A 13,126-nucleotide genomic window follows, 5' to 3' on the forward strand; every position below is an offset into this window, starting at 1 on the left:
AGCCTGGGCTACCAAGTGAGTCCCAGGAAAGACACAAAGCTACACAGAGAAACCCTGTCTCAAAAAATCAAAAAAAATAAAAATAAAAATAACAACAGTGTCATTTAATTGGCTACAAGGCATCTAGTAAGCCACTGAGGCTGGATTACTGTGAATGAAATCTACACTGCTTTGACCTGCTGGGCTCAGTGTGGGCACCGAGTCCAGATGCATAGCTCTTACAGCTCCTACAGATGTCATCCTGTACTGGAATCTGGTAGTACCAGACCATCAATCACACTTTTGCTTGCTTACATTTGATAGGTTTTAGAGGAGAGCTTTGTGACTTGACAAAGTCTTCTGTTCCAAACAGGAATCATAGCATATGATTGGCTCTAGGATGTTAATCATTAAGTGTAGGTATTAAAGTGATTTTACAAAAGAAACAAAACTGCCTTAGAAAGTAGTCAAGCCAATCACAGAGCTCAGAAGACTTTGTGTGCCAGCCAAAAGTTAAGTAATAGGGTGGATGAGGGCACATTGATAAATGTCAAGGGTATTTCATTCCTTAAAAGTATATGAAAATCTGTGGATCTAAATTTTTGGAGAACATTTATAATAAATAAAATTTAATTAACCTTTTTAAGGGGATTACTGCTTCAATGAAGTAAAATCGGATTTTACACTTTTAGATCTATTTTTCTGTACTTACATGTCATCAAAAAATGAAAACTCCATGATAGAGTTAAAACTAGAAAAACAGTGAAGCCCAGAGAAAAATATCCTAATTTGGTATTAGGTTAAAAATGCTGAAACACACCCAGGACAGTGATGTTTCCAAGGCCACACAGCTAAGTGGCAGTCAATTACTGCTCCTGTGACCTCGAACTTTCTGGTTCACAAAGAACAAAGCTTCAGCCTTTCCTTTCACTTCCAGCCAGATCAGCAGCGTCTTAACTAGCTCAGGTTGCAGGACTTATTGTGAAGCTATATACCTGTTCAACTAGATTCAAACGGGACATACTTCTAAGACTTCCTGTTCTCTCAAAACAGGCTGTAAAAGGCCACTTAATCCCGGTATGAAACTGAAGTTGCCAAGGACCAAACCAACTGTTGAGCAATCAATAACACACTAACAGGATTTTTATTGTGCTTTAAAGTTATTGATTGCAAAGCTTTTTACACTTGAGCCATGGAGCCATGGCTTCATTCATTCATCCATCAGGTGAATATCTATCTATTAAGGACCTGGCTTTGTTTGATTTGCCAAAAAAAAAACAAGAACTATAGTACAGTCCTTGGCTGTATTCCTTTTTGAACAGCAGCTATTCTTTTTTGAATAGCAGTGGTTACTTAAGTAAGATAGAGTGGAGGAAAATTAGCCCCGTTCAGAAAAATCACAAGGGTGTAATATTTCCACTCATTCACCATCCTTCTTCCACGTGGAAAGTGGAGAGTCTGTTGGATTCTAGGACTTCGGGGCTGTGTATAGCTATATTTGCAGAGGTGTTTAGTACCTTTACATTTCTGTTCTAAAGCAAGCCAAGATTTTGGTCAACTTCCCTGGGCACTAACAGACACAGACTGCTTGCTTTGTGTGCTTCAATGCAGCTGAACTAGGTTTGTTTTCCTTTTGGGAAAATCACAAAGCATTACTTTTGAACCTACCCTTGTCATTTTCACCTACAAATGTTATTCCCAGAGTCCCCCCAAGACCACCAAGAGACCGAATCTGATGCAAAATCAAAGAGTCTTTACTATGAGTTAACTTGGGACTCTCTGTCCGTCTGGTGCAGCAGCAGAGCAGGAGAGACCCCGAGTAGCAATGGGTCAAGGTTTTTAAAGCAAGGGGGCTGGGGTCTACAGGCTGCATAGGAACAGACTCGTGACTGGTTTATGCCAGTGGCAATCATGTTAGTAACTTTTAATTGTCTAGGGTTAGTTGGGGCTTACAGTTATCATTTTTAGGCAGGCCTGGACAATCCCAGGCTTGTTCTTGATCTGCCATAGAGACTGACTGGCCTAGCACATTCACATTGACCCATGCACGTAGCTCTGAGTTGGTGAGGGGTCCCAGACAGTAAACAATTGACTGAACCTTGAGCAGTCAGAGTATGTGCAGAAAGGGAGCTACTGCAAGGACTATGTCTTTTGTTCGTGGCCCTCCCAAAAACTGCTTGTTCAAGTCTCAGGAAACCGAAATTGAGGCCTGATCTCTGAGAGAAGACTGAGCAGCCTGTTATGGTGTCTGCTTGGTCCTTTCATAAGTTCTCAGAATGTCTAGCTTCATCCAGGGTCCTTAGTTAAAGCCTTCTGTTCCTCAGCTCCTAACATCTTTCTGAGTGGATTTAACATGGCATGTTGGCCTCTCCTGTCCTCAGCTTCCTGACCCCCTTGGCAATGTTCAGTCTCCACATTCTTGTCTGCAGCCTCAACTCTCATCCATTTACAGCCATGATTCTGATTGTCTTTCTATAAAATGCTCTAAAATGATAAAGGAATAAGGTTTTCTTTTTTCTTTTTAATAGAAAGAATCCTTCATCACCAACGTTTTGTTGGAGTCCTGGTGCTACAGGAGTTAGGAATTGTGTTGATTTGATGCAATAATGGAGGCACCAGTAGCTTACACAGGCATCCGTTTAGTCAAGTGACCCTGGGAGCAGGCCAGTTCAGTGCTGGTAGAAGGAGTCCACAGTCAACAGACACCCAGACCCAGCCTTCATAATGTTAGAGCAAAGGTTATTTCCTGATACTTATCAGAGTGGGGTAATGTGACCTTTATTGGGGCCATTCCAGTGGCATAGAGACCACTGCATCTGTAGAGATTGGGTGCAATAATTAATACTGCCTTGGCAAATGAGACTGGGTGCAATAATTAATACTGCCTTGGCAGATGAGATTGGGTGTAATAATTAATACTGCCTTGGCAGATGAGACTGGGTGTAATAATTAATACTGCCTTGGCAGATGAGCCTGGGTGCAATAATTAATACTCCCTTGGCAAATGAGAAGTTGTGAGGACATCCTTAGAAAGTCACTAAGAGGGGACTGAAGAGATGGTTCAGTGGTTGAGAGCACTTGCTGTTCTTGCAGAGGACCCAGGTTTGCTGCCTTAGCCCCAACATGATAGTTCACAACCACTTGTAACTCCAGTTCCAGGGTCCGTTGCGCTCTTCTTGACTCCATTGGCTCCTGTATGCACATGGAGCATAAAAACACACAGGTTCACTCACATACACTAAAATAAATACTTTTAATCACTAAGAAAACATTAGAGAGTTTCTATGCACATTAAAGCTTGCATGGTACTTGCTGTATCATGCTTTTCATTCTAAAATAAAAAATATGGATACAGCTGTAACCCCAGCACTCAGGCCACTGAGGCAGAAGATCTTGAGTTTGAGGCCAGCCTCCTATACAAAGATCCTGTCTTAAAAATTTAAAATCTAGCCAGGCATGGTGTCGCACACCTTTAGTCCCAGCACTCGGGAGTCAGAGACAGGTAGATCTCTGTGAGTTCAAGGCCAGCCTGGTCTACAGAGTGAGTTCCAGGACAGCCAGGGCTGTTACACAGAGAAACCCTGTCTCCTTTGCTTGGACCTGCATTAGTGTAAAGTGTATGTGATACTCAGCTCCCTCTTGATTCTGCAGCTAGTTGAAATAATAGTTTCTTTACTTAGGCATCTAAAGAGAAAGCCATGAGGTATTGGCTCCAGGAGTTATTCTTAGCATATCACTGAGGGGAGAGCCGGTCAGATTTTGGTATTTGTTTAGATTGTTGATATTGAAAGTGACATCCTTATCTACTAAGGGGTTGTGAGGAGCAGGCAATGTAGACGTCTGGCTTCTTCAAGGTTCACAACACAAATACACAGAGAATTCTGCAGGCTTCGTCAGTCCCAGCAATTCTAGGAGGTACTGGCAGCTGGAAGCCAGAGACATTTGCACACATTTCCCCACGTGTTTGCAGATGCATCCCTGCCTCCTCTCATACCTTTGCCTCTTTGTCAGGAAACAATTGCCTAGCAGGAATTGCCACTAAATGTAATTGCCCTCTTTCATGGCTACTTATAAGAGGTGTTTGTAAGGGTTGATCCAGCTGATGTAATTTCAGACCCAGAAATAAAGTGGTCAAGTTGTTTTCTTCAGTGTCTGGAGAAGTGGCCAGATGGGAGGATATTGTAGGCTTTGGCATGGCTCAACAAAATAACTATTACTTCATCTGGCAAAGGTGAGTGAGGTTTTATTTATTTTATACTTCGAATGAAAGCCCCAGTGTTATTTAATGCAAGTTCTTTGCCAACCACCGGCCTGTTCCTTGGAACATAGGCGATTTCATTTTTAATGGTTGAAGCAGAACCATCCTGACTAGAAACTTCTGGAAGAGTGCGTGTGTGGTGCTGCCACCGTAGGTGATGACTGTCACTCCATGTCCTCTTCCATCTGTCCTTAGGGAGCAGCTGAGGTCCCATGACAGCCTAGGTTGCCCCTGTGGCAGCAGTAGTGAACAGCCGCACAGCTTTTTCCGTCATTCCTGCCACAGCGATGCCTCCACAGTGAATGGAAATGGGCCCAGCCCTCTGCCTGTGTATGAGCAGCCTGAACCCCTAGCTGGATCTTGGGCTGTTCCAGAGGTAACCCTTGTTGAAATAACTCTTAGTCATCTATGTGCCTGATAGTGTAAGCATCATTTCCTTACCTTTTCCCCCTCCACTCCTATTTTCTCTGTTTTTTCTTCCCGTTTTTTCTTTTTGGACAGGCAAATGATTTAAATTCTTTCTGACTCCTCTAGAAAGTGAAATAATAGACTGATTAAATCTTGACCTAAAATTGCTTGCTAGTAAATTTTAGATGATCATTAGAAGTAGATTTCGCTGTCACTTAAACTGGGCCTGGAAAGAACTTTGGTTGGCTAAAGGAGACATGGAGACCATTTAGAAAGATGTTTTAACACCGATCAGTGATGTGTTTCTAAGTCCCCTGAAGATGTACCTGTACCTCTCTTCTCATTCCCTCTCAGCTTGGAGGAAAGTATCCTTGGAATGAATTTGTCTTCTACATCTTTCTTCCAAATGCCTCCTAGCCGAGTTGGTTGAGCTTTCTTTCTGCTGAGGATAGGGATGGGGCTTCATTAAAAACAACAACAAAAAAAACCCAAAAAACTCGCTTGTACTTCCAGCTTCTTTAAAGAGAACCCTCTTTAAAACTTGACCCTCTAGGACCCGGGGGTTGTAGCTCAGTGGTAGAGCTGATACCAAGCATCACAAAGCCCAGTACCTAAGCCAAACTAATCAAACAAGCAAAACCAATATCCCTAAAATTTTGGGATGCACAGGCAGTAGATTCTCTGAGTTTAAGGCCAGCTAGGGCTCCTGAGGGAGATTCTGTCTCCAACAGCTCAGTTAACCCTGTTTAGAGAAGTTATGGGTTTTATTCCATCTTCTTCTAATATTCAAAGTATTTTTGGTATCTGAACAACTTTCACCTTCCTTCAGGTGTTTGCCTGGATTTTTTTGTGGTATTTGTTTGTTTGTTTTGTTTTTTTGAGACAGGGTTTCTCTGTGTAGCCTTGACAGTCCTGAAACTAGCTCTGTAATTAGGCTGGCCTCGAACTTCTGTCTCTGCTTCCTGAATGCTCGGAGTAAAGGCATGCATCACCACCGCCCAGTTGTTTGTTTGTTTGTTTTTGTTTGTTTGTTCATTTTGCTTTTGAGACTACATTTCCGGGAGTGGAGGGGCTGAATTAAAATGTTAAGTAACATTTAAAATGTAGTTAGGAATTACTCTGTTTTAGTAAAGTGGTGGTTGAAGTTTCTCTCCCAAGATCCATGCCTTCACTAGCCCTGGGTAGCTGGCTAGGTTTCCAGTACCAGGCGTGATTTCCCTCTTGTTGAGTGGGTCTGAAGTCCAGTAAGAGAGCTGTTGGTTACCCCCAAGGCATGCGTACCACTACTGCCCCCTTAGAGTCATTGTGCCAAGCTGGTCATTGTTGTGGTTCACACCCATCCAAACTGGGAAGGACATTGGCTGCTTCCCTCCTTTGGAAGCTTGTGTGTGTGTCACCTGCTGGTACCCGGGAAGCATGTGCTGAGAGAGAACACATTCAGGGCAGTTCTAGCTCAGGGGCCTCTGGGCCCTGTGTCTGAGGTGTATCTTCAGCAATAGGGTGTGTGTGTGTGTGTGTGTGTGTGTGTGTGTGTGTGTGTGTGTGTGCATATGAGCATATGATATGTAATATGTAAGTAATTGTAACAACAATTAATGAAAAGGCCTTGATTTGAAAGAGAACAAGGAAGAGTATATGGTAGGATTGGGAGGGAGAAAAGGGAAGGGGGAAATGATATAATTATATCATAATCTCAAAAATATAAAATAATAATACTGTTAAGCAACAGAATGCTCTCCCCAAACCTTGAATTTGCACTTCATTGCTGTCTGTGGGAGAGTGCTGGCTTATTTGGGTTCTCGTCTGTGTGAGAAACCAATCAAATAGGCAAGGACAGCTGGATCTATTAATTGTCCAGGGTATACAGCTGCTGAAATGTTCACTGGGAACCAGGAGTGATGGTGCACACTCCGTAATCCCAGCACTTTGGGAGGCTGAGGCCAGAGAAACAGGAGTTGGGGCTAGCCTGGGCTACACAGGGGACTATTGTCTCAAATAAATAAGTGAGTAAATAAATAAATGTTCATTGTGCCCATGTCCCATGCTGTCCTGTCAATTTTCTCCTTTTGGGGTGGTGTCCTCTGCTTAACCACATAAGTGATCAGGCAGTGAGAAAAGTGAGCTTTGCCATTGAAAGGCGATGGCTGTCACTTGAATTGTGTCCTGACATGCACAGTGATGAAGGCCTCTTCTTAGCACCGATGTTGAATTTAATACCTAGGCCTTTGGTTTCTAAAACTTTTTAAAAAATTAATATTTTGTTCATGTATATTTCATTTTCATAATTCAATTTTCTGACAAATGCGTTTACCTTCAACTGTTAAAGTCTTTCAGGTGTGCCTTTTATATAAGACAACTTGTTTTCTCTCCCCCACCCCAGAGAGGGGCATCCTTTTAACAGATGCTCTGTATGTTTTTTAAAGTTTGCCCTCTGGAACTTGAGAAATGGCTCAGTCGTTAGGAGCACCAGCTGCTCTTCCAGAGGTCTTGGGTCCAATCCCAGCAACCACATGGTGGCTCACAACCATCTATAGTGGGATCTAATGCCCTCTTCTGGCATAAAGATGTACATGCACATAGAGCACTCATACATAAAATAAATAAGTCTTTAAAAGAAAGTTGTTCTCTGAGGTTTGAATTCACATTTTGTTCTTTTACCCTCTGTTTGGGGATTGCCTGTATATCTTTAAGGAGACAAATGTAGGTATTCATGTTAATCAACCTCAGTAATTACTTTTTCTCTCTACTCATGAGAGCACTAAAATAACAGATTCTTTCTCCACCTTATTAACCCTTCCCTCTGTTCTAACAGTTAATTTTTGTTGTTATTTATTATTATTATTATTATTATTATTATTATTATTATTAGATTAAAGGTGTGAGCCATCACACTCAGCTATTTCTGTTTATTTAGGTTTATTTTTTATTTTATGTGTCTGAATATTTTCCCTGCATGTATGTCTGTTCATCATGTGTGTGCCAGGTACCCGTAGAGATCAGAGGAGGGTGCAAGATCCTCCGGGACTGGAGTTGCAGAAGGTGTTGTGAGCTGCTGTGTGGACACTGGGGGTCGAAACCTTTCCTTTAAGGACTACTGGTGACTCCTGGTCAGGGACCCTCATGTCCCACAGATGCTCTCTCTTCAGGAGTTTCTGCTTCCCAAACTCTTCAGAGTTCACATTTATCAGAGTGAGATAGGAAAGGACAGAACATGAGATCACTTAAAGACCCCCTTTAAACTCTGACTCTGGTGGCTTACCCACTTATAAATGGGGTGGGGGGAGACACAGCTGGTGTGATTACATCCGTTACTGAATCATTTATTATTCAAACCAGGACATGTTTCAGAGGGAAGAGGAGACTACCTTTAGGTAGATAATGTATCTTCCCTCCCAATACAATCTATTTATTACCAAGGGAAGTTTAAGTTCACGGGTGCTAGGACCTAATGTAGGTGCTAGGACCTTGAAACAGCTGTGCATAATTAAAAGGGAAAACATCTTGTTGGATGTTGTGTGTTGCTCAGGTCAGTTGAAGAAAGAAGATCACTCCAAAATGTATTCAGGCTGTCGCAGCAGGGAGGAACTGTTTCTATGAACTGAACCCCAAGCAGCCATGCAAATCCATATTCCCCCCCCACAAGCCATATTTCTTGATTGTTACACAAAGGTTGTTTTCAGGATAAAACAAGTTCCTCGTACCAAAGCCCCTGATCTAATCTATATGTTTTGGGAAGGAAGTCCTCACACCCCTGCAACTTTAGTCCTTACTGTGAGCTGTTCGCAGTATCCAATAACGCAGGACGCTCCAGGTGTGTCAGGACTGCCTTGTGACCAGGGTCATGCAAAGGCTGTAAAGCTCCTTCAGAAAAACAGCTCTCTAGATCACTGTTTTCCACAATGATTTCTTCCAGGTCTAAGTACTTATAGAAACCAGCTACTTCATTCTCATGGTTACCCTAGATACAGTGAAAACCAACTATTTCATTCTCCTGGTTACCTGGATACAGCGATTCTGGTAGATATCTGCTACAGTGTCTAAAGCTGGGGTGGCCCCCAACCCTGAATAAAGCACATGGCAGGCAAGCAAGAACACAAGCTCAGATGCCCAGCACCCACATAAAAAGCCAGGCATGGTGACGCACATCTGGGATTCCAGCGTCTCTGGAGACAGAGACAGGAGGCCCTCTGGGGCTTGCTGGGCAGTCCTTCCAGCCAAACTGATGAGTAAGAGACTTCATCTCTCAAAATACAGTGGGGAGAGAGGATGGAGAGACAGCTTAGGAGTTTAGAGTACTTGTTGCACTAGCAGAAGACATGGATGCAATTCTCAGCACCCACATAGTGGCCCACAACTATCTATAACTCCAGTTCCGGGGATCTTCTCCTCTCTGTGGACAACAGGCATGCACATGGTTCACAGACATACATTCAGGTAAAACATTCATACACACAAAATAAATCTAAACACATTTAAAAGAATAAAGTTCAGTGATCAAGGAAGACACCCAATGTCAGCCTCTAGCCTCCACATACATGCATGTGCACATGCACACATACACAAAAGTGTTCAGCAGGTGTGTGTAAAGGGGACATTCACATGTGTGCCACCCCAGAGCCAACACAGTCTGGATTAATCAGCCAAAATTTATGCTTGAGGTGTTTCTGGAAGTTACTTTCCTCATTTGGTAAAAATGTGGTTCATTGCTTCACTGCTCTGCACTCTCTGTGACTCCGTGGGTACCTAACAGGATGGGTTTGTGCTTAGCCCTAGGTGGCTGGTGGGAGGGAGCTTGGGGTCTGCACAAGGAGATTGTGTTCCTGGAGGTGTTGCAAATTGACTTCTGCAAGAGAGGCCAGTGTAAAGGCGGGGAACAGGCCACCTGATACAGAAATAGGAAGTCTGTCTGGCATGGTGGTAAACACTAGGAAGGATGAAGCAAGAGGATTAAGAGTTAGAGGCTAGCCTGGGTTACGCAATGAAATCCTGTGTTAAGCAAGACAACACAAAGAGCCTAATGCCAGGAGCCTCTGCTGTGCGGTTCCTGGGCCCCGGGATTCTAACAGTTCCCAGAAGCTGTTGTCAGCCTCATGGCCTGCTTAACATTTTTTTCTGCAGTCCAGCTCACCTACCTCATGATTTGGGGAGGTTTAGTGGGTTTATGTTTTTCTGAGCTAGATTTTCTATCCCGAGAAAGCATGTATGATGTTAAATCTTTGCATCTTTTCTCTTAAGATACTCATTTTCTTTGTAGGAAACCTCAACCCCATCTGGAAGCCAAGGTGAAGAACTTCTAGAAGGTAATGTGAACCCTGAGCTGCAGTGGTTGAGAAAAAAGAACAAGTTCTAGGTACCTCATTCTCTCAAGTTGCTGGAAACTGAGAGATCTGACGGGAAAATTCCACTGTAGATTTGCTTAAAAATTCTCTTTGGAGAATTGTCCTGTCTGGGGAGACTGTTTCTATGGGGTCTAATAGGTTTTCTGTGCACTCTCCTACCCCCACCCCCACCCAAAAATATGTTTCTCTGCTGATGCGTTAAGCCAGATCAAGTAGAACTGAAAAAGTATAACAACAGGTTTATTGAGCAAAGCGACTCCTGGGCGGGTTCTCTGGTCCTAGAAATGAGTGCCCAGGCCAGGGCAGGAAAGTTTTATAGATTGTAGGACAGAGGTGATAACCTGTCCATCACAAGCTGGGTTTGTGCCTAAGTATGGTCAAAAACTGAGTGCTTAGGTGGGGACTTGGGCAGCTGGGGCAGCATCGAGGGAAGAAGTTACAATAGTCACCAAGAATGTGGGACTGGGCTTTTTGGCGCCTTTTCTTCTTTGGAGACTCTCTGAGCAGGCAGGGTTTGAGGAGAGAGAGAGAGAGAGAGAGAGAGAGAGAGAGAGAGAGAGAGAGAGAGAGAGAGAGAGAGGAGAGAGGGAGAGGGAGAGGGAGAGAGAGAGAGAGAGAGAGAGAGAGAGAGAGAGAGAGAGAGAGAGAGAGAGAGAGAGAGCATTATTTCCAGTAAAGACTGGTTCCTCTCTGTCCCTTTGTGTTCTCTAGCTTTTATCATCTACAAGGGGTCAACCACCCCTTAATCTTGGGCTTCTAGGACTTAGGGCAAACACATTTTACCTATTATATGAATGTCAGTGCAAATGAATTAAGGATTAATTATGCTTCATATTGTCTGTGAGGGCTGAGATGGAACACAGGACCTTTCCCACACCCACATTTTATTTTTTAAAGAAAAAAAGCAGGAGGTAGTTTCTGTAGCTATGGCTTCCTGGTTTCCCTCTAGGCCATTGACTGATTACTGGGGACCCAAGAGGTAGCTCTGGAGTGACAAGCTGGAGGTATTTTCTCAAGTTTTCATTTGTTCTGAAAAGAACAGACTTGGGCCCACAGAAAGTTTTTGAATGTGTCATATTTGAAGAAGGGGAGAAAATACTTTGTCACAGAAAAGAGAAAGGGAGAGATGGAGAAATGGGCACCATTGCCTATTGGTACTCATAGGAGAGATGGAGAAACGGGCACCATTGCCTATTGGTACTCACAGGAGAGATGGAGAAATGGGCGCCATTGCCTATTGGTACTCACAGGAGAGATGGAGAAATGGGAGCCAAGTCCTGCTGAGCCATGGCTGGGCAGACCCATCCTTTGTTACCTTAAAGAAGGGAGCAGGTGATTGTGGTTTTGTGGCTCAGGAGGCCATCATGGAGTTTGCATGCTTGTTGTTTTCCCTTAAGAGACAGGAAATATTTGTATCAGTTGGTTGTTCTAGATGTCAGTCTTTAGATTTACGTAGGAACAAAGGGTGCTTATTTCAGCTCTCATGGGATTTATTTTGGGTTAAAATGTGAGCCTGCTCTTCTTGCCTTCATGAGCTATGCAACATACAATGAGGACATGGTAGTAAGCTAGGTGTGGTATCCCAACACTTGTGAGGCAGAAAAATGATGTGTTTGAGGCTAGCCTGGGCTGCACAAAAACACTGTCTCCAAAAATAAAAACAACACCCCCAAAGATCTAGTTTCCCAATCCAGACTGTCAGGGTTCCAATCCTACCTACTAGCTCTACTACCCCAGACAGATTACTGTCTAGTTGGTTTCCTTTCTGTAAAGTGGGTTGTCCTCTCTAACTCAGAGGATATGTGAGTGTGACAACTAAAGAGCTCCTGTGTGTCCTAACAGCATCTGGCATACAATAACCACAAGAAGGGACAGCTAGGTCATAGACCCAGAGAAGCATAGCTGACAGAAATCAATCCCAAACACCAGCTGCCCAAAAAGACGAGTTTAAATTTCTAGTAGGGAAACTGAAGAGAAAACTGAAGAGACTGGGAATTTGGGTATTCACTGTTTTCCATGTGACATTCCCAGTGTGCATGGATACAGCTGTCTACCTTGGCTGCTGTGAATCTCCCTGCCTTTGCATTTAATAGGCTTACTCATCACACTCCCCACCACAGGTTACAGGAGAGAGGGCATGCTCACACCTAAGGGTGTCATGTCAACCCAATACCTCTCCTCCAACCACAACATGTAAACAACACAAACCTCCAAAACTGCTTAACTGATCAGGAAAGATACCTGGAACTGAACTTAAGAAAAAAAATTCAGAAAGTTCAGGAGAAAAGGCAGAAAAATATAGTCTTAGACAGGATCATTTTATGTAGTCCTGGTTGACCTGGAACTTACTCACTCTGTAGACCAGGCTGACCTCAAACTACAGAGATTTCCCTCTGCCCCTACCTCCTGAGTGCTGGGATTAAAGGCATTTGCTACCTGACCCAGACTGGAATTTCCCAGCCCTGGCTGCACAGCTCTAGTGACTGGAAGTCCCAGGCTCAGGTTTCTCAAAAGAAATATGGCTCAAAAGACTAAGGTTCAGACAACACACCACCAATGGCTGATGCAGGTGATTTCACAGTAACGAATGCGAAAGGGGACTGTATGGGTCTGCTAGAACCGCTGTGACCAAGTGCCACAGGCAGAGTGGTTGACACACCAGAAGCTCCTCCCCCTGGTTTCCCAGGCCCTGGCCACTCAGCTCCAGTGGCTGGAAGACCCAGGCCCAGGAGGTTCTGGCAGGAGTTCTCTCCCTGGCATGTGGATGTACTCCTCTGAATGCCCTCACGAGATCTCTCCTTGGTGTTGATACTAAACCTGAAGAAGTAAGTTCTGATGCCTTCTCACTTAAGGGCACTAGTCCTCTCAGACTGGGATCCTACCCCATGACCTCTCCAAACTCGATCATCTGCCCCCCGAGGTCCCAGCTCCAAAGACTCTCAAAATGAGTGCTAAGACTTAGTATATGAAACTCAGGGAGGGACACAACATTCAGTCCCTGACATCCTTGCCACGGAATATGAACCCATGGGAGGCAAATGATGGTGCTGTATGCATTTAGACTTGCAAAAATTACGAAGAGCTTCTTCAGTTATATTCAATGCAAGGAGGAAGAAAATGGGTTAGTTTTTTAAAAAAAAAG

The 13,126-nt window shown here is 43.7% G+C and overlaps 1 protein-coding gene across 1 annotated transcript in view; it reads left to right on the forward strand.

Moving 5' to 3' along the window:
* Positions 1–4,172: 4,172 nt before the first annotated feature.
* C5H6orf52 (chromosome 5 C6orf52 homolog) overlaps positions 4,173–13,126 on the forward strand; it is a 32,226-nt gene continuing 23,272 nt past the window's right edge. The window contains 3 exon segments of the mRNA XM_037206446.1: positions 4,173–4,210; positions 4,337–4,613; positions 9,900–9,945. Coding sequence (XP_037062341.1) covers positions 4,173–4,210; positions 4,337–4,613; positions 9,900–9,945 — 361 coding nt within the window.

The sequence above is a fragment of the Peromyscus leucopus genome, chromosome 5 (assembly GCF_004664715.2).
Source record: "Peromyscus leucopus breed LL Stock chromosome 5, UCI_PerLeu_2.1, whole genome shotgun sequence".
Lineage (NCBI taxonomy): Eukaryota > Metazoa > Chordata > Mammalia > Rodentia > Cricetidae > Peromyscus > Peromyscus leucopus.